At 39.4% G+C, this 19,112-nt stretch overlaps 1 protein-coding gene across 4 annotated transcripts in view; it reads left to right on the forward strand.

Annotated features, from left to right (window-relative positions):
* PRKG1 (protein kinase, cGMP-dependent, type I) overlaps positions 1-19,112 on the forward strand; it is a 1,377,467-nt gene that overhangs the window by 1,338,620 nt on the left and 19,735 nt on the right. For all 4 annotated transcript variants that reach the window (XM_018041139.1, XM_018041140.1, XM_018041138.1 and 1 more), the window contains 2 exons: positions 6,913-7,052; positions 8,434-8,523. In XM_018041139.1, the coding sequence (XP_017896628.1) occupies positions 6,913-7,052; positions 8,434-8,523 (230 nt within the window). The remainder of the gene's footprint in view (positions 1-6,912; positions 7,053-8,433; positions 8,524-19,112) is intronic.

Genomic DNA, 19,112 nt, shown 5'->3' on the forward strand with positions numbered 1-19,112 from the left:
TTTAATGTCAGTACATACAGTATTGTCTAAGAGGCCTCAAACTATCTGTATTTTTTTTTTAATCCTTTTTTCATTTTTCTGTTCAGCTTGTGTGATTTCCATTACTTAGATAAGATTATGTATCTGTTCCTCTGGGCTTCCCTTGTGTCTCAGCTGGTAGAGAATCCACCTGCAATGTGGGAGACCTGGATTCGATCCCTGGGTTGGGAAGATTCCCTGGAGAAGGGAAAGGCTACCCAGTATTCTGGCCTGGAGAATTCCATGGACTGTATAATCCATGGGGTTGCAAAGAGTTGGACACGACTGAGTGCCTTTCACTTCACTTCACTTATCATCTAATCTGTTGATCATTCTAGTGTACTTTTCACTTCACTTACCATGTTCTTCAGATCTGTTTGGTTCTTCTTTATATTTTCTAACTCTTTGGTAAAATTCTGTGTTTATCCATGCATTTTTATGATCATTAACTTGAACTCTGTATTGGGTACAATGCTTATCTACACTTTGTTTAGTTCATTTTCTGAGGCTTGGTTTTATTCCTTAGTTCAGTGGTGGGGCTCAGTCCCCACAGAGCTGTCTGCATGACTTGGGCCGGAGGGGCATATCTGGGGCTAGTGCCGAGTACCCAGCAGTATTAGGATAGAGTTGCTCAGTTGTGTCTCTCTGTGACCTCGTGGACTGTAGCCCGCCAGGCTCCTCTGTCCATGGGATTCTCCAGGCAAGGATATGGAGTGTGTTGCCATTCCCTTCTCCTGGGGATCTTCCTGACTGAGGGATTGAACCTGGGTCTCCTGTATTGCAAGCAGCCTGTTTACCGTCTGAGATGAGCCGCTAGGGAAGCCTAATAGGATGGAAAGAGGACTCTGAAGTTGCACTTTGCAGTGCCTGTGTCCACATGGTTAGAACAAGCTCCCTAAAACGGCACCAAGGGTGCTCCTATTGCCCCCCCGCCTCTCCAGAGGCTCTCAGAGATTAGTAAGTAGTTTTGATCCAGGCTCCTTTCAAACTTCTGGGACTTGAAGTGTGTGAGATTTTTGTACATGCCACTTAAGAGTGAAAAAAAGCCCTCCTGCTCTCCCTAATGCAAACCTTGCTGGTTTTCAAAGCCAGATGTTATAGGGGCTCATATTTTAGGTGTAGGACACACAGGCCAGGGAGACAAGTGTGAGATTGGACCCCTTGGAGAGGACGTCTGTGATTGTAATATTCCTCTTATTTGTGAGTTGCAGATCCAAGGGTGAGGGTCCTGACAGTATTGGGTTCTGCCCCTCCTTCTTGTTTCATGGCAGCTCCTTCTTTCTGTCTTTAGTTGCAGAAAATCTTTTCTGCTAGTCTTCATGTCACTCTCATAGATGGTAGCTCTGAAAGCAGCTGTAATTTTGCTGTGTCTGTGACAGGATACGAGTTCCCTGTCTCCCTGCTCTGCCACCTTGCCCACCTGTCCCTGTTATCAGCTTTTCCAAACTCACTTCACTGGTGGTCTATGGCATCAGCTCACCTAAGCAAGCCACCCTTCCCTGTTGTGCATGGCTCCCTGTTATCAGCTTTTCCAAACTCACTTCACCTGTGGTCTATGACATCAGCTCACCTAAGCAAGCCACCCTTCCCTGTTGTGCATGGAAATGTAGTTTGAACTACTTTATAAAGGAACTTTGCATAATAATAGGCTGTGTGATATTGTCAGTTCAAACATTAATTTAAAAAATATTTTAATTACAGTATAGTTCAGAAATCCATTTTCTTCCAAAATAATTAAAAGATATCTATAGTGCTAAATAAACTATGAACTGTTAATAAAAAGGTTCAATAGATGAATGGCCAAGTAGATTCTAAGGACCAACCCCTAGTCATTGCACTGAGCTAATTTTAACCTTGCTCTGATCAGAACCCTCTTTCCTAGTAGGTGTAAAGAATTAGGTCCACAAGGAGACAAGCCTTTATAAAGCAAGTGTTTGTCCCAGATAAAAGAAAGCACATATTTAAATATAGCCAGCAATTGTGTTTTCCAGGCTCTTTAACATACTGGTGGTACTGCCTCTCATCTTCAGGTCCATATTATTTGGGTACCAGATAGAGCCTGATAGTTAAGAATGTGTCAAAATCTTTGTCAAAAATTCCCATATTAAGATTCACCTTGCTCAAGTAGATATTCCTTCAAATGGCAACCTAGTGGTTCACGTTAAAATAACTTTTTATACAAATGAAACTTTTGCTAATTTTAATTTCTGATATAACACATAGCATTACTTATAAAAAACAGAAGAAAGATATTGAGTATTGGCATTTTTTAATTCATGTTTCCTTCCTGGAATCCCTAAGAAAGAAACCAGTGTGGTACAAGGGTCAGCAATCTTTTACCTAAAGCCTCTCAATCTGCTGCTTATTCACTGGGTAGAAGTGAAGTAGGTAGGTTGGGAATACAAACTGGTTCAAAATTTCATTCCTTTAATGGATAATATTTTGACAAAATTGCTTTGGCCTGAAGAGACTATTAAACTAAGAAGCACAAAAGAATAAAAGCAGCTAACGGAATGTGTTCTCTGTTCCAAACACTATGTTTGATGTATAGGCCCTTTTATTTCTTCCTCACAGGTGAGAATATTCCCATATTACAGATGAGGAAATAGAGTTTTAGAAATGTGTCCAGGACCACAGTCCAAAAAAAAAAAAAAAAGAAAAAAGTTGATATTTAAGCAAAGGTAGACAAGTTTCAAAATTCACATTCTCAACCAGCACTTTAGCCTGTACATCTAGGTGGTATTGGAATGATCTGCAAAGACAGACCTGGGAATCATGCCTGACCAACCAGGCTGGGAAGGATTCCTGAGCAAAAGGAGGAAAGTATGCGTTCCTTCCCTTCTCTTTTCGCTGCCTGTGTTCACGCTCAACACTGCCATCTCTAGCTGACCTGCTATAAAGTCATTATCATCATTATTTCAAATTGGCACAAGCGGTGTTGGTATAACCAATTGGGTGGTGGTGGGTTAGTTGATGAGTCATTTCTGACTCTTTGTCACTCCATGGACTGTAGCCTGCCAGGCTTCTCTGTCCATGGGATTTCCCAGGCCAAAATGCTGGAGTGGGTTGCCATTTCCTTCTCCAGGGGATCTTCCTGACCCAGGGGTTGAACCTGCATCTACTGCATTACACGTGGATTCTTTATCACTGAGCCGCCAAAATAATTAATTTGGCTAATAGGACAAATAAAAAGCAAACTAAATTTCACCATAAAATTTTTCATGGATTAGTTTTGTGAAAATATCTTCATAATAAAGCACAATAGTTTAGACTTACTTAATACAAATTGCTGTAACTTACTCAGAGTTTGTGTTGAAATTTAAAAAAATAAGGTATTTTCTTTAAAGATATGACTAGTGTGGTTCAGCCTGTACTTGAATAGGCTGTTATCCTACTGCACACAACTTCTCAAGGTCTTTGCATTCATGGAATCCTAATAGGGTGGATTCCACTGTACTAGAATCCTTTGAGAGAGTCAGAATAAATAGCTATTCTGATTTAAAAGAGACTCTAAAAATTTTTCCATGACCAGAGTCATTATTTTCACTTATCATATAGGTGAGATATGCTAACTGTACAAATTAACCATTTGCAAAAAGTTAAAAAGAACTAAATCAACTAAAAATCTCCCTAAGAGACCATTGTTAATATATCAGTGAACACATTTCTATTTGACACTTCGTAAATATATTTTGTATTTAGATGCAGAGGGACAACTGTCCCCAAAATTCAGTTGACATCCTAGAGATGATGTTATTAATGTAGGAGGCTGTGTGGCTGGGAATAATACCACATCTTAGTCATTCAAGGAAAAATGAAGGTTAAGAAAACATGTTGTAAGCATAAAAACTGAAAATTCAGAGCTGAATTATATAGATATTTGGTATGTATATTTTCTATGCCATATCAGCATACGGAAATCTTTTCTTCCTTCTTATGCATAAGGGCAGTTTTGGAAAGAAGAAAAAGAGTAAATGCTATATACTTGTCATTTATAAGTTCCCTTGCTCTATCCTGTTGAGCTCAGACATACACAGTACGGTGCTAAGGTGCCCGCTCTCTTGTGGCTTTGTCAGGGATAAGTCATCATGGCTTATTTCACTCTTTCTTTGATTCACTTAGTCAACAAATACTTCATGAGCATTTATTCTATGTCAGGCACAGTGAACAAAAACATCCCCAGTCTTGGGTTGTGTACGGAATAGTGAAAGGAGACAGACACTACACCAGCAATCAGAATAAATATTTGGTGTGATAAGTACAGAATAAATATAGCTTGTAATAGAACTATAGAACACTGCAAAAGGGAAGGAAGTAGGTGGTTCTCTTTTATGTAGACTAGGGTGAGGAGACACTTTCTAAGTAAGGAAGCATTTGAACAGAGAATTTAGGAAACTGAGCAGCAAGCCCGGAGGATAACTGTGGGAGAATATTTAGGCCGGCATGGGCAAATGGCCTGAGGTAGGAGCTTGCTTGTTGTGCTCAAGGAGCAGCAAGGTATCCAGTGTGACCTGAACACAGTGACCCAAGTGGGGAGCGAGGCTCACAGGGAGCAGGAGTGCAAATGAAGCAGGGCCTTGTAGGCATCTGTGACAGCTTTGTCTTTGTCATGAGTGAGCTGGGAAGCCACTGCAGTGTTTGAGCACAGAAACGACATGATCTAGCTTTGTGTTAAGGATAACATTTGAGCTACCCAAGATACGTGTAGAGAGACAACAACAAATGCCCGTATGGCGGTACTTTCTCATGTAAGGTCACAATTAACTCCATACAGTACGTGGTGGTATCCTCAGCCAGAACTGGGGCTCAGAGAAGTTACTCAGCTGCCCAAGAAGATAAGAGAGAGACACCTTAAGTGGAGTTAGGATTGAAGTCCAGACCTGTCACCCTAAAGCCAGAGTTCTTTCTTCCTAACCTATACACAAGTTAAAATGTTAACATCTCTAGAGAGAGTAATTGTTACATTGTGTGACCTACTTTTCATGTTTATCTGGGTAAGACTCTAAAGAGGGAATATGATCAGATTTCTTCTCTGAATGTTAATACTCTTTTTTAACTTGTTATTATATATTGTAGTATAGCTGATTAACAATATTGTGATAGTTTCAGGCACACAGCAGAGTGATGCAACCATACATACCCATGTATTCATTCTGCCCCAAAACCCCTCCCGTCCTAACACTAACATTGAGCAGAGTTGTCTGCGCTATACAGTAGGTCCTTGTTGGCTGTCCATTTCAAATACAGCAGTGTGTACATGTCCATCCCAAGCTCCCTAACTATCTGTTCCCTTCTCATTCCCCCAGCAACCATAAGTTGGTTCTCTAAGTCTGTGATTCTGTTTCTGTTTTATAAATAAGTTCATTTGTATCATTTCCTTTCAGATTCTGCACATAAGGGATATTCTGTGACATTTCTCTTTCTCTGACTGACTTCACTGTAACAATCTCTAGGTCCATCCATGTGAATGTTAGTATTCTGACACAGCTCATTTTTCATGCCATCTTTCTTCTCTGTCCAGATTTCTTTTAGAAGTGAATTTTCACATTTTGTATTTTGCTCCAAACTATAACTGAGTTCCTTTGCATCACACTAATCTATCATCTCAACAAGTATCACAAACGGCATAGAGGGCCTTTAGCTATTTAAGGCATTTTCAAATATCCATTTTCCCTTCTAACCTGTCATAGATTCTCAAATGCTGGCAGCAAACTGAAGCCTCTTTATCTGAAGTGTCTTCATGTTTTCTTCTAAAGACCTTGCCACATTAATGTCTTCTCAGCTGAATTCAGCCTGTCCATGTGTACATGAACAAGACACTGAGAACCTTCACCATCCTTGCAGCTAAAGCTGTAAGCAATTCATACTTCTGTTGAAAAGCAGAAATGGCTCGTTGTCTTATTTCTCCAGAGCTTTCATTAGTTCAGAAAAATGTGGGCTGTTTAGTATTATCTTGAGGATTCTTTGTCCTGAGAGCACTAGATGATAACTTATGTTAGGTGATTAGCTCTGCTCTCTCTCCTCTTTACAAGTCACCTTGTTGAATTCTTTGTAAAACAGTGAACACTAGCACCTATATTTGGAACGGCATCTGGAGGACCCAAGCCCCTCCAGAGTCACCAAGAACCAAGAGGGGCTGCAACAGAGGCTTGGAAGCACTGGGGACACCAAGGCTCAGCTTAGGTCTCCTAGTTAGTACAACCATGGAGTAAAGTTCAAGGTCAGAGAGGATTAAAGCCATCATACCTATTTTGAGAAGACAAAGGAAAGTAGTTTCCAAAATCTTTTGAAAAACAAAAAAAAATCTTATTACCATCTCTTTTTTCTTTAACTGGAGAGAAGGGAAAGACTGAGATAAAAAGAAGTAACAGTACATAAATTTTCAGTCTCAGCAGAGACAAGGGTCTGTCACTGAATTAAATAACTCTAGAAGTGTTTGTAGACTAGAACTAAAGAGGAAAATCATATAGGACCATATGGCCTAACTTTTTCAAAACTCACTAGAAGTAATAAAATTAGAGAAGAAATTAGTTTTTATTTCTACTTTTCTGATTCAAGGAGAAAAATGGTAAAGTATCTCAAACACATAACATGAAATGACATGAAATAATACAAAGAGAATCAAATACACTTGCCCTCTTCTAATCCCAGTGGGCACAAAATTAATTGGGAATCCAGTTGGTGAAAATGTGTCAGGTCCAGTGGAATGAGACGGCAATGTCTGTGAGTCCTGGATTTCAAATCCAGCTCCAGACAGCCTTTATCATGACACAGGCAGTGTTCGGGGCATCATTTCAGCACGCCATGCACCTGTTAGTTTGGAGCTAAGAATGCATTGTTATATTAACTCTGTAGATTTTTTTTCTCACTTACTCGCTTCTGACTTTCTTTAAGGTCCAGTTAAAAAGTGAAGAATCCAAAACCTTTGCAATGAAGATTCTCAAGAAACGCCACATAGTGGACACAAGACAGCAGGAACACATCCGCTCGGAGAAGCAGATCATGCAGGGGGCTCATTCTGACTTCATAGTGAGGTAAGGACCAAACTATGGTGCTGGAGAAGACTCTTGAGAGTCCTTTGGACTGCAAGGAGATCCAACCAGTCAATCCTAAAGAAAATCAGTCCTGAATATTCATTGGAAGGACTGATGTGGAAGCCTCAATACTTTGGCCACCTGATATGAAGAGTTGACTCACTAGAGAAGCCCCCAATGCTGGGAAAGATTGAGGGCAGGAGGAGAAGGGGGCGACGGAGGATGAGATGGTTGGATGGCATCACCGACACCATGGACATGAGTTTGAGCAAGCTCCGGGAGTTGGTGATGGATAGGGAAGCCTGGCATCAGGCACAACTTAGCTACTGAACAACAACAAGGACCCTGCCCAAGGGTTCAAGTCCCCCATTCCAAGTGGGAAAGCAACCGCTAAACTCTCTACCATGTGCACTCACTGTTGTACATTAGGTTCACACACAAGAAACATATTTTTAAATCAGATTTTAAGAAAGTTTTCACTAAATAAGAAAGCACTAAAATATTGATTTTTTAAAAATGAGAATCAGATTCTGACAAAAAAAAATATGTTTTTCCTAAAGGAAAAATCAGACTTCCTAATGTTCCATTTTTATTCTCCGTTATTCTGGAACTCTACATAGACCTCTGGTACTTGAAAGACAAATTATTAATACCAAAACTCAAACTATTTTACCTTGAATATTCTTTATTTCAATATTTTTTGAAGATTTTAAAAAATGAAATGACTGTTCCATCTCAGTGTTTTGAGAGCACTCATAAGATGGCAGTGGGATTTTTTTTTTAATATATGCAGAAGATTTTCTAGTTAATTTGCCAGTGACACTTGCTGAAAACAGGGTATCACAAGAATTTAAGTGACCAATGCAAAAAATCATACACACCTGTACTTTAAAGTGTCATCACTGTATAGCCATGTTTATGCATGTTTATGTTTACGCATATTTATGACCAGTAAACAGTGCTCAAGAGGCCATGCTTGAGATGTTAGCCAAACTGGAATTAGAGGAATCCCAAAAAGTCCTCTTGGTCCATAATCATGGGGATTAAGAGAGCATGGTGACCCACTCCAGTAGTTTTGCCTGGAGAATCCCTTGAACAGAGGAGCCTGGCAGGCTACAGTCCAAAGGATCGCAGAGTCAGCAATGACTAAAGCAACTGAACACAACACATTTCAAAGGAGAATCTATGCCCTACAGTGTATAAATCATAAACATAACCTCTTTTTCCCTCTTTATGAATTTAGATCCTTCTCAGTCTTTTAATAAAATTTCAAGTTTGGCAAATCAAGAGTAAGACTATAATCTGGGCAATGAAAAATATTTACATGCTTTTAAAAAACAGTAATGTTTATAATTCTTGTTTTTCTGTTTGCAATTCACAGATTATACAGAACATTTAAGGACAGCAAATATTTGTATATGTTGATGGAAGCTTGCCTAGGTGGAGAGCTCTGGACCATTCTCAGGGATCGGTAAGTTTTAAGAAATTTTTATCATGTCTGTGAAAATGTAGTGATGGTTTGTAAGGAGAGTGAATTATTATAAAAGACATTTACTTTTTATGTATGCTTCTATTTCAAAATGTAAAGTAACTGTGGGCCACAACCCATAGTTGGCCACTATACACATATGATTTAATGTGAATACGAAACTTACTGTTTCAGATTTGTAACCAATGATATAGGATTAGTCCATCTTAAAAATGGTACCTGTCAAGGTACATACAGAGGCCTTAGTTTAGTGGGAATATCATAATCAGACAACTGTGTGCCCAGAATTCACTTCATTGCTGTTAACGATGAAGAGAATTAAAGTTATTTTATAGTTGCAATCTGTATTAACGGTCATTGAATTGTTCTACTCATTCTCGAGATAAGAATTCTTTCCAAAGTAACTTTTTTCTTTACTTTTACATTTCTCTTTGGTTTCCCTGGTGGCTCAGATGGTAAAGCATCTGCCTGCAATGCGGAAGACCCAGGTTCAATCCCTGGAGAAGGAAATGGCAACCCACTCCAGTACTCTTTGCCTGGAAAATCCCATGGACAGAGGAGCCTGACGGGCTGCAGTCCATGGGGTCGCAAAGAGTTGGGCACAACTGAGCGACTTCACTTTGTTTTCATTCTTTGATTTAAAAATTAACAGAATTTCCAGCCATCCTTTTCATTCCATACCTGATCTCGGGAAGAAAATGAATCAATTTATAAGCAGTATTTCATCCCACCAATCTAACTTAGATTTACTCCTTTTTTGCCCTTTCAGGACAAGTAAAGCTGGTCTGGTTACTGCCTGTTTCTTTTAATAATGCAAAATTACTTTTCTAATTCCTATTTATGTAACTAACAGTCTTTAAAAAATAATCTATAAAATGTCCTGGAAGATTAGCAACTTTAAATATTTACTTAAAAAAAAAAACCAGCATATTTTCTGTGAATGATCATTCAAAAGGCATCTTTGTTCCTTTGAACATTCATCTTTAGACATCTCTTTATTTGTTACAGTCTTACCCCACAGACTGTCCTTCATCAGGTAACATCTTTGAGACGCAGGGATAGACAGCCTTGATGTTGCCAGAAAGCCATGTTATTTTTTTGACAATTTGTTATTTTGTAGATATCCCCAAATAGAACAGCCAGTTCTTTGTAAACTATTGCATTAAAGTCTCATTCCTAATTATATCCTCATGGTACCTTCCTGTCTTTGTGCCCTCTCAGGTCTTTTATTGCCTTACTTATATATGTCAAATGGATTTCTTTTCACCTCATTGTGTCTTATTACACAAATATTTTCTTAAATGCAAGATAAATAAACCTATTAGGGAATATACCATTTTGGCATGAGGGTAAAGGGTTAAACATCTGTACTGAGCTATTATGTCACAGCAAATTATTTCCTTCTCCAGGTAATATTTGGGTACAGATTATATGTCAGGCATTGTGATAGAGGCCAGGGATAAAATGGATAAATCAAATAAATGTGGTCCCATGCCTCATAACTTACAGGCTATTGCACAAAGTTAATATTCTGATTTGTGAGTTAACATATGGCCTATCCTAATATGCTTCTACTATCTTATTTTTGACCTGACCTTTCAATCCACTGAAGTACTTGAAATCTCTTCCCTACTTTATTCTAATTAGAATTGGAGATTTACAGGTAGAAGTAAATATTAAAGCAATTATAAGCCACTTAGGCAGAGTAAAAGCTATTTAAACTCCTACTAACTTTTTTAACCAGACACAAACAACAATAAAAAATTTTTTAATAATTAAAAAAATAATAAAATGTTAACCTAAAGTTCACTGAAACATGCATAGGCATCAATGTTCAACTTATTTTTTGAAATAAAATATTTCATATTTCTCCTTACTTACTTTGATTCTTCATTTTTTTAGGTACATAATGCTAGCCAAGGCTTACAAGTGAGATGTGTTTTTGATGTATCAGGGTAGCAAAGGAATGCTATTAAGAAGTAGCTTATCTGCCTGGTGGCTCAGCGGGTAAAGAATCTGCCTGCAATGCGAGAGACCTGGGTTTGATCCCTGGGTTGGGAAGATCCCCTGGAGGAGGGCATGGCAACCCTCCAGTATTCTTGCATGGTGACTTTCATAGACTGTATAGCCCATGGTGTCGCAAAGTGTTGGACAAGACTGAGCAACTTTCACTTCACTTTCACTTGGGAGGAGAGGACGGAGGGAGATCAGTGACGGTCCTTTCTCTACCTCTACCAGGCTGCTTTTTGAACCTTTCCTTTGTTCTCCCTTTTATCATCCTTGGGTTTGGGATACAAGTTGCTAAGTCTCCCTAGTGTTTTAAATACTCCTCAAGAATGCATGCTCTGGAGAAACAGCAGTTACCTAATGTTTCCTAAAGATTCAGACATTAAAAGCAATGGAGCTAACACGTATGAAATAATCTCAGAGTCACTGTTCTCTGCCAACTTTCTTATATACGTTGGTAGCCTTATTACTTTTATTCAAGAGATTTTTTTTTTTTCTATTCAAGAAATTGCTGGAGGAAAAACATACTTTTGGATATCCAGGCCCCAATTAATACTGTCACAGACTGGCTTTCTCATTGCTGTTTAAACTGGGGCAGAAAATCCTAAACATTAATTGTTAGAACAAAAAAAAAAAAAGAAAACTATGTTACTAGTCACAGTGTATATAAAATATCCGTATTCAAAACAAACCGTACTGTTCAATTTAATTATCCTCTCATGTCCCAGTAAGTAGTAGTAAGGGAGAAGCTATCCTGAAAGCATAAAGAAAATGTACTGGTTGTCAAGATAATCTGAAGAAAGGCTTGTGTGACCCCTGAGCCTCAGGGATTTAGCTCAGGAAGTCTCTAATAGCAATGACATCCTCCTTGTTTTACCTCCCAGCTGAGCTGACCATTTCTTGCTTCTCACTCTTTCTTCTCATCAGCATAGAAAAAGAACACTGGGCAGTTTTTTATTTATTGTCAAAAAGTAATCCCATGGATGGAGGAGCCTGGTAGACTGTAGTCCATGGGCTCGCTAAGTCGGACACAACTGAGCGACTTCACTTTCACTTTTCACTTTCATGCATTGGAGAAGGAAATGGCGACCCACTCCAGTGTTCTTGCCTGGAGAATCCCAGGGACGGGGGAGCCTGGTGGGCTGCCATCTATGGGGTCGCACAGAGTTGGACACGACTGAAGTGACTTAGCAGCAGCAAGAATTGATACCGTATTTACAAACAGGTTTTGAACACTATTAAATATTTTCTCATCTTTGAAATATGAACCTTGGCACTGAAAGGTTAATTCTTGCAGTTATTTCCCTAGTTTATTCTTCATTAGATATCATGTTTTATCTTCTAGTTTATGACTTTTCCCCACAAATTCTGTTCCATGATTTGGAATAGATTGGTGCAAACTGTATTCACCTCTCCTCTATAACAGTTACAGAATTAGCAACCCTTGCAACTTTCTTAAAAATGTAAGTGGTTAATATGGTAAGTATATACACTTATGTTAGGCTATGTTATATAGCATTAGTATTTATATGTTACATATTAATATTACTAGTTTATATATTATAATGAATATAAATATAATAAACTATTAGCATTTTTTAAAGTATATGTTCAGTGAAAGTCACTCAGTCGTGTCTGACTCTTTGTGACCCCATGGACTATAGAGTCCATGGAATTCTCTGGGCCAGAATAGTGGAGTCGGTAGCCTTTTCTTTCTCCAGGGGATCTTCCTGACCCAAGAATCGAAACGGGATCTCCTGCGTCACAGGTGGAATGTTTAGCAGCTGAGCTACCATAGAATATGTCAAATGAGAAGCCATAATTTTCACATCTCATTTCTGGTCTTTACTCTTCCTGGGTATGTTTTATAAGCCAGCAAGTAACTTTATATACATTCTCCTTTTTTTCAGCTACTTTATGGAAGGAGATTACTTGAATTCCATCTTAGATGACCCATTAGGTGGAAATGTGTCATTTCCTAGTGGGGTTGAAATTACTTTTAAGGAAATGAGTATTTTCATGATAATTTAGCCTCCCTAATTTAAAAATTGGCAATAAACCTATAGCCTGATGCTTCAGGTTTATGTACTCACTAATGAAAAGAAGGAACTTATTCTTCAGTAAGAGATGCTTTGTCTTTTTCATCCTGCCATTTCAGGACTTGGTTTATGACAAGCTGATTAAACACAGTGATTAAATTTTAAGTATAAGTATACATAACTCTTAGAAACAGTGTCAGACTTTATTTTTTGGGGCTGCAAAATCACTGCAGATGGTGACTGCAGCCATGAAATTAAAAGACGCTTACTCCTCAGAAGAAAAGTTATGACCAACCTAGACAGCATATTCAAAAGCAGAGACATTACTTTGCTGACTAAGGTCTATCTAGTCAAGGCTATGGTTTTTCCTGTGGTCATGTATGGATGTGAGAGTTGGACTGTGAAGAAGGCTGAGCGCCGAAGAACTGATGCTTTTGAACTGTTGTGTTGGAGAAGACTCTTGAGAGTCCCTTGGACTACAAGGAGATCCAACCAGTCCATTCTGAAGGAGATCAGCTCTGGGATTTCTTTGGAAGGAATGATGCTAAAGCTGAAGCGCCAGTACTTTGGCCACCTGATGTGAAGAGTTGACTCATTGGAAAAGACTCTGATGCTGGGAAGGATTGGGCAGGAGGAGAAGGGGACGACAGAGGATGAGATGGCTGGATGGTATCACTGACTCGATGGATGTGAGTCTGAGTGAACTCCGGGAGTTGGTGATGGACAGGGAGGCCTGGCGTGCTGCGATTCATGGGGTCGCAAAGAGTCGGACACGACTGAGCGACTGAACTGAACTGAACCCTTGAATTCCCAGAATCAAATTGTTGTTATTTACTGCCATCTAGCTAAGATAAAATACCTACTCACTCCCACAGAGGATACAAGAGCCTTTTCATTACTTGTTAATTGAAATGACCCAACTGTCAAGGCATAATTTATTATTTCACAGAGCTCTTTAGGGTAACGATTTATTTCTTTAAGCAACTTTCTGTTGATAAAGCAAGCTTTCATTTTTGTTTTAAATCAAATTTACACTGTCATTTCCAATTCTAATGGTAATTTTTCATTGTGAATCAGCCTAATGCTATGCTTTTTGACTGCTTTCCAAAAGTGTATTTTAAAATTCAGATTCCCTACATTGAATGTTTAGTGATGAAACTGTTTCTGGTAAACATTTTGTGTGCATATATTATATTGACTTGTCACATAACATTAAAATGGATTAGAGACAAATTTTTATTTAATTTTTAAAATCAGTTGCAAATATATATATATATATATATATATATATATATATATATGATACTCAATCCAGATCTGAAGAACTAGAAACCAGCTTTCTAGAGCCGTCCGAATTCCAAAATGGCTCAGAACCAAGTCATCCAACTAAAGACGCAATGATATACGTCAGTCCTTCATGGTGGAAAAAGGAAGGTTTTGATTGTAAAAGGATAATTTTCACCTATACACTTGTGAGAGGCATGGAAGAAGTGAAAAGAACAGAGATGAGCAGAAAAGTCTTCAGAGCTGACTCAAAGTGAGCCCTTACAGTGATGTCTCAATAATAATAATAACAATAATTAGAGTTGCAAACTCCCCACTCCCATCCCCAAAAGACGGTCCTGTATCAGTCACTTTTCCTGGATTAAGACACTGGTGACACTAAAGAAGAGTTTTCGATGCTGCCATTCCCTCCTCCAGGGGGTCGTCCCAACCCAGGGATCAAACCTGGACCCCCACATTGAAGGCAGATTGTCTACCATCTGAGCTACCAGGGGAGTCCCTCACACATATACACTAACAGCAACTATTTACTGAGTACCAGATGTGTGCCAGCCACTTATTTTAATACACACTGCAAATTTTTTGTACCTCCACAACAACCCAAAGAGAGAATTTCTGTTATTAGCCTCATTATGAACATGGCAACACTAAGATCCAGAGAGGCACAGTTAGTTGTATAAACAGTAAGTGGAACTCAGGTTTCAGTCCAGGACTTTGCTTCAGAGTTCACATTACTAACCTTTCACCTCCTCTGATGAATCTGAGTTTCTAGTGATTATTTTGTATTTCTGCTAAATATGAATATCATTCAGCAGAGATGCCATGAGAAATTGATCTTTCATTAAGCGTATTCTCTCTTTACACCTTGGTTCTGTTTTATTAACAATGGAATATTAAGGGAAATATATCCGTTGCTCAGCATTGCAACGGCAGAGGTAACTCTTCTAACAGGAAGCAAGAGTTGTAGGCTTTGGAAAAGGCCCACCTGGTGGCTCAGAGGTTAAAGTATCTGTCTGCAATACGGGAGACCCAGGCTTGATTCCTGGGTTGGGAAGATGCCCTGGAGAAGGAAATGGCAACCCACTCCAGGATTCTTGCCTGGAGAATCCCATGGACAGAGAAGCCTGGTGGGCTACAGTCCATGGGGTTGCAAAGAGTTGGACATGACTGAGTGACTTCACTTACTTATTACATTGAAGTAATCAATTTTCTTATCAAAATAAGGCATGTAATGTGAAAAAAGACAAAGCCCAATTCCATGTACTGTTTTCGTTTGGATTTTTCTTTGCAATGCTCTCCATTGAGAGGGGATTGAGGTTGTATATAGCACTCTGTTTAAAGCTGTATATTAATCAGCTACACATCAGTTCAGTTCAGTTCAGTTGCTCAGTCATATCCGACTCATTGCAACCCTGTGAATCACGGCACCAACTCCCAGAGTCCACCCAAACCCATGTCCATCGAGTCGGTGATGCCATCCAGCCATCTCATCCTCTGTTGTCCCCTTCTCCTCCTGCCCCCAATCCCTCCCAGCATCAGAGTCTTTTCCAATGAGTCAACTCTTTGCATCAGATGGCCAAAGTATTGGAGTTTCAGCTTCAGCATCAGTCCTTCCAATGAATACCCAGGACTGATCTCCTTTAGGATGGACTGGTTAGATCTCCTTGCAGTCCAAGGGACTCTCTAGAGTCTTCTCTAGTTCAAAAGCATCAATTCTTCAGCGCTCAGCTTTCTTCACAGTCCAACTCTCACACCCATACATGACTACTAGAAAACCATAGCCTTGACTAGACAGACCTTTATTGGCAAAGTAATGTCTCTGCTTTTGAATATGCTGTCTAGGTTGGTCATAACTTTCCTTCCCAGGAGTAAGTGTCTTTTAATTTCATGGCTGCAATCACTATCTGCAGTGATTTTGGAGCCCCCCAAAATAAAGTCTGACACTGTTTCCACTGTTTCCCCATCTATTTCCCATGACGTGATGGGACTAGATGCCATGATCTTAGTTTTCTGAATGTTGAACTTTACTAATTCAGACAAATGATATCTCAAAGAAATATGCTGCTCTTGATAGACAAACATAATTAAGGTCAAAGAAGAAAGAACCCTTAAGGTACTACACTATCTCTTTTGCAATACACAGGATTATATAGTGTCAGGGCTTCCCGGATGGCTCAGCAGTAAAGAATTTGCCTGCAATGCAGGAGACTTAGGAAACATGGGTTCAATCCCTCATTAGGGAATACCTCCTGAAGGAGAAAATGGCAACCCACTTCAGTATTCCTGCCTGAGAAATCCCATGGACAGAGGAGGCTGGTGGGCTATAGTCCATGATGGTGCCAAGAGTCAGACATGACTGAACACAAATGCACGTAATTACTCAGGATTATATAGTGCTAGTTCTGCAAAGATAGCTCCAAGTCAAAAGATAATCATAGCATATTCTATACCATTCATTTCCTAACATAAATGCAGTTAGTCAACTGAGCACGCACACATTCTCAATGAAACTTTTGATTGTCCTTATAAGTTCAAATTGTTCTACTCAGGTATTGTTGTTGAAGGATACTAGGAACTTAGTTATTATAGTTAAGATTCTAAGAAGTAGATATTACTTAAGCCTCAAATTGTGTTTCAAGAAGACATTCCCTTTGGAAAGAGCTAATTATTTCAGTGACAGCTAGGGGACATCAGTAGTTGAAATGAAGACTAGAATTTTCTGGAGGAGGCTACCTATTTGTAAAACATGACTTGAAAGATGGTTGCCTTAGGCTTAGAGTCATTGATTAGCTTTGCAGAATAGCAGCCATATTCTACTTTTTGGTTTGTTGGAATTTACTCCTCAACACTGAAAAAGGAGCAAATGTGAGCCAAATGCAAACTGGTATCAGTGACCCTCATGAAAGCAGACTCCAGGTCTCTGCTTTGTGCGTGCCCCTAAACCTGCTCTCCTGTTACATCTTAGCCACCCCAAGAGCTAATGAGCTAATGTTCACACTAATTTTCTTGAATTTTCATGAAATTATTTAATTGCATTTACTACTGTATGAGAAAGAAGGGGAGGGAGAGGCAGTTTATCTTTCGAAGGGATTCCATGCTGGGAGGATGGGGTAAGGTATAAAAGTTTTGCCCTAGAGCCAAGGAGTTAACATTAGATGATAAGGTTTTTCCTTTTTTGTTATTTCATTAAATAAACACACACAGAGAAAGAGAGACAAAGAGCTTTGTTGCTAAACACCATAATTGAGTTTAAACATTCCTTTCCAATTAATTACCTTTTTCCTTCTATTTATCTTTTAGCTCTATCTTGTGGCTCAGCTGGTAAAGAATCCGCCTGCAATGCGGAGACCTAGGTTCAGTCCCTGGGCTGGGAAGATGCCCTGGAGAAGGGAAAGGCTACCCACTCCAGTATTCTGGCCTGGAGAATTCCATGGACTATATGGTCCATGGGGGCGCAAAGAGTCAGACACAACTGAGTGACTTTCACTTTCCTTCTGATAAGAAGGCGAAGTGAGAAATAGATTTAAGGGCCTAGATCTGATAAATAGAGTGCCTGATGAACTATGGAATGAGGTTCGTGACATTGTACAGGAGACAGGGATCAAGACCATCCCCATGGAAAAGAAATGCAAAAAAGCAAAATAGCTGTCTGGGGAGGCCTTACAAATAGCTGTGAAAAGAAGAGACGCAAAAAGCAAAGGAGAAAAGGAAAGATATAAGCATCTGAATGCAGAGTTCCAAAGAATAGCAAGAAGAGATAAGGAAGCCTTCTTCAGCGATTAATGCAAAGAAATAGAGGAAAACAACAGAATGGGAAAGACTAAAGATCTCTTCAAGAAAATTAGAGATACCAAGGGAACATTTCATGCAAAGATGGGCTCGATTAAGGACAGAAATGGTATGGACCTAACAGAAGCAGAAGATATTAAGAAGAGGTGGCAAGAATACACGGAAGAACTATACAAAAAAGATCTTCATGACCCAGATAATCACAATGATGTGATCACTCATCTAGAGCCAGACATCCTGGAATGTGAAGTCAAGTGGGCCTTAGAAAGCATCACTACGAATGAAGCTAGTGGAGGTGATGGCATTCCAGTGGAGCTGTTTCAAATCCTGAAAGATGATGCTGTGAAAGTGCTGCACTCAATATGCCAGCAAATTTGGAAAACTCAGCAGTGGCCACAGGACTGGAAAAGGTCAGTTTTCATTCCAATCCCAAAGAAAGGCAATGCCAAAGAATGCTCAAACTATCGCACAATTGCACTCATCTCACATGCTAGTAAAGTAATGGTCAAAATTCTCCAAGCCACGCTTCAACAATATGTGAACTGCGAACTTCATGATGTTCAAGCTGGTTTTAGAAAAGGCAGAGGAACCAGAAATCAAATTGCCAACATCCGCTGGATCATGGAAAAAGCAAGAGAGTTCCAGAAAAACATCTATTTCTGCTTTATTGACTATGCCAAAGCCTTTGACTGTGTGGATCACAATAAACTGTGGAAAATTCTGAAAGAGATGGGAATACCAGACCACCTGACCTGCCTCTTGAGAAACCTGTATGCAGGTCAGGAAGCAACAGTTAGAACTGGACATGGAACAGCAGACTGGTTCCAAATAGGAAAAGGAGTATGTCAAGGCTGTATATTGTCACCCTGCTTATTTAACTTCTATGCAGAGTACATCATGAGAAACGCTGGACTGGAAGAAACACAAGCTGGAATCAAGATTGCTGGGAGAAATATCAATCACCTCAGATATGCAGATGACACCACCCTTATGGCAGAAAGTGAAGAGGAGCTAAAAAGCCTCTTGATGAAAGTGAAAGAGGAGAGTGAAAAAATTGGCTTTAAAGCTAAACATTCAGAAAACGAAGATCATGGCATCCGGTCACATCACTTCATGGGAAATAGATGGGGAAACAGTGGAAACAATGTCAGACTTTATTTTGGGGGGCTCCAAAATCACTGCAGATGGTGATTGCAGCCATGAAATTAAAAGACGCTTACTCCTTGGAAGAAAAGTTATGACCAACCTAGATAGCATATTCAAAAGCAGAGGCATTACTTTGCCGACTAAGGTCCGTCTAGTCAAGGCTATGGTTTTTCCTGTGGTCATGTATGGATGTGAGAGTTGGACTGTGAAAAAGGCTGAGCGCCGAAGAATTGCTGCTTTTGAACTGTGATGTTGGAGAAGACTCTTGGGAGTCCCTTGGACTGCAAGGAGATCCAACCAGTCCAT

Source organism: Capra hircus, chromosome 26 (genome assembly GCF_001704415.2).
Source record: "Capra hircus breed San Clemente chromosome 26, ASM170441v1, whole genome shotgun sequence".
NCBI classification, from domain to species: Eukaryota; Metazoa; Chordata; class Mammalia; order Artiodactyla; family Bovidae; genus Capra; species Capra hircus.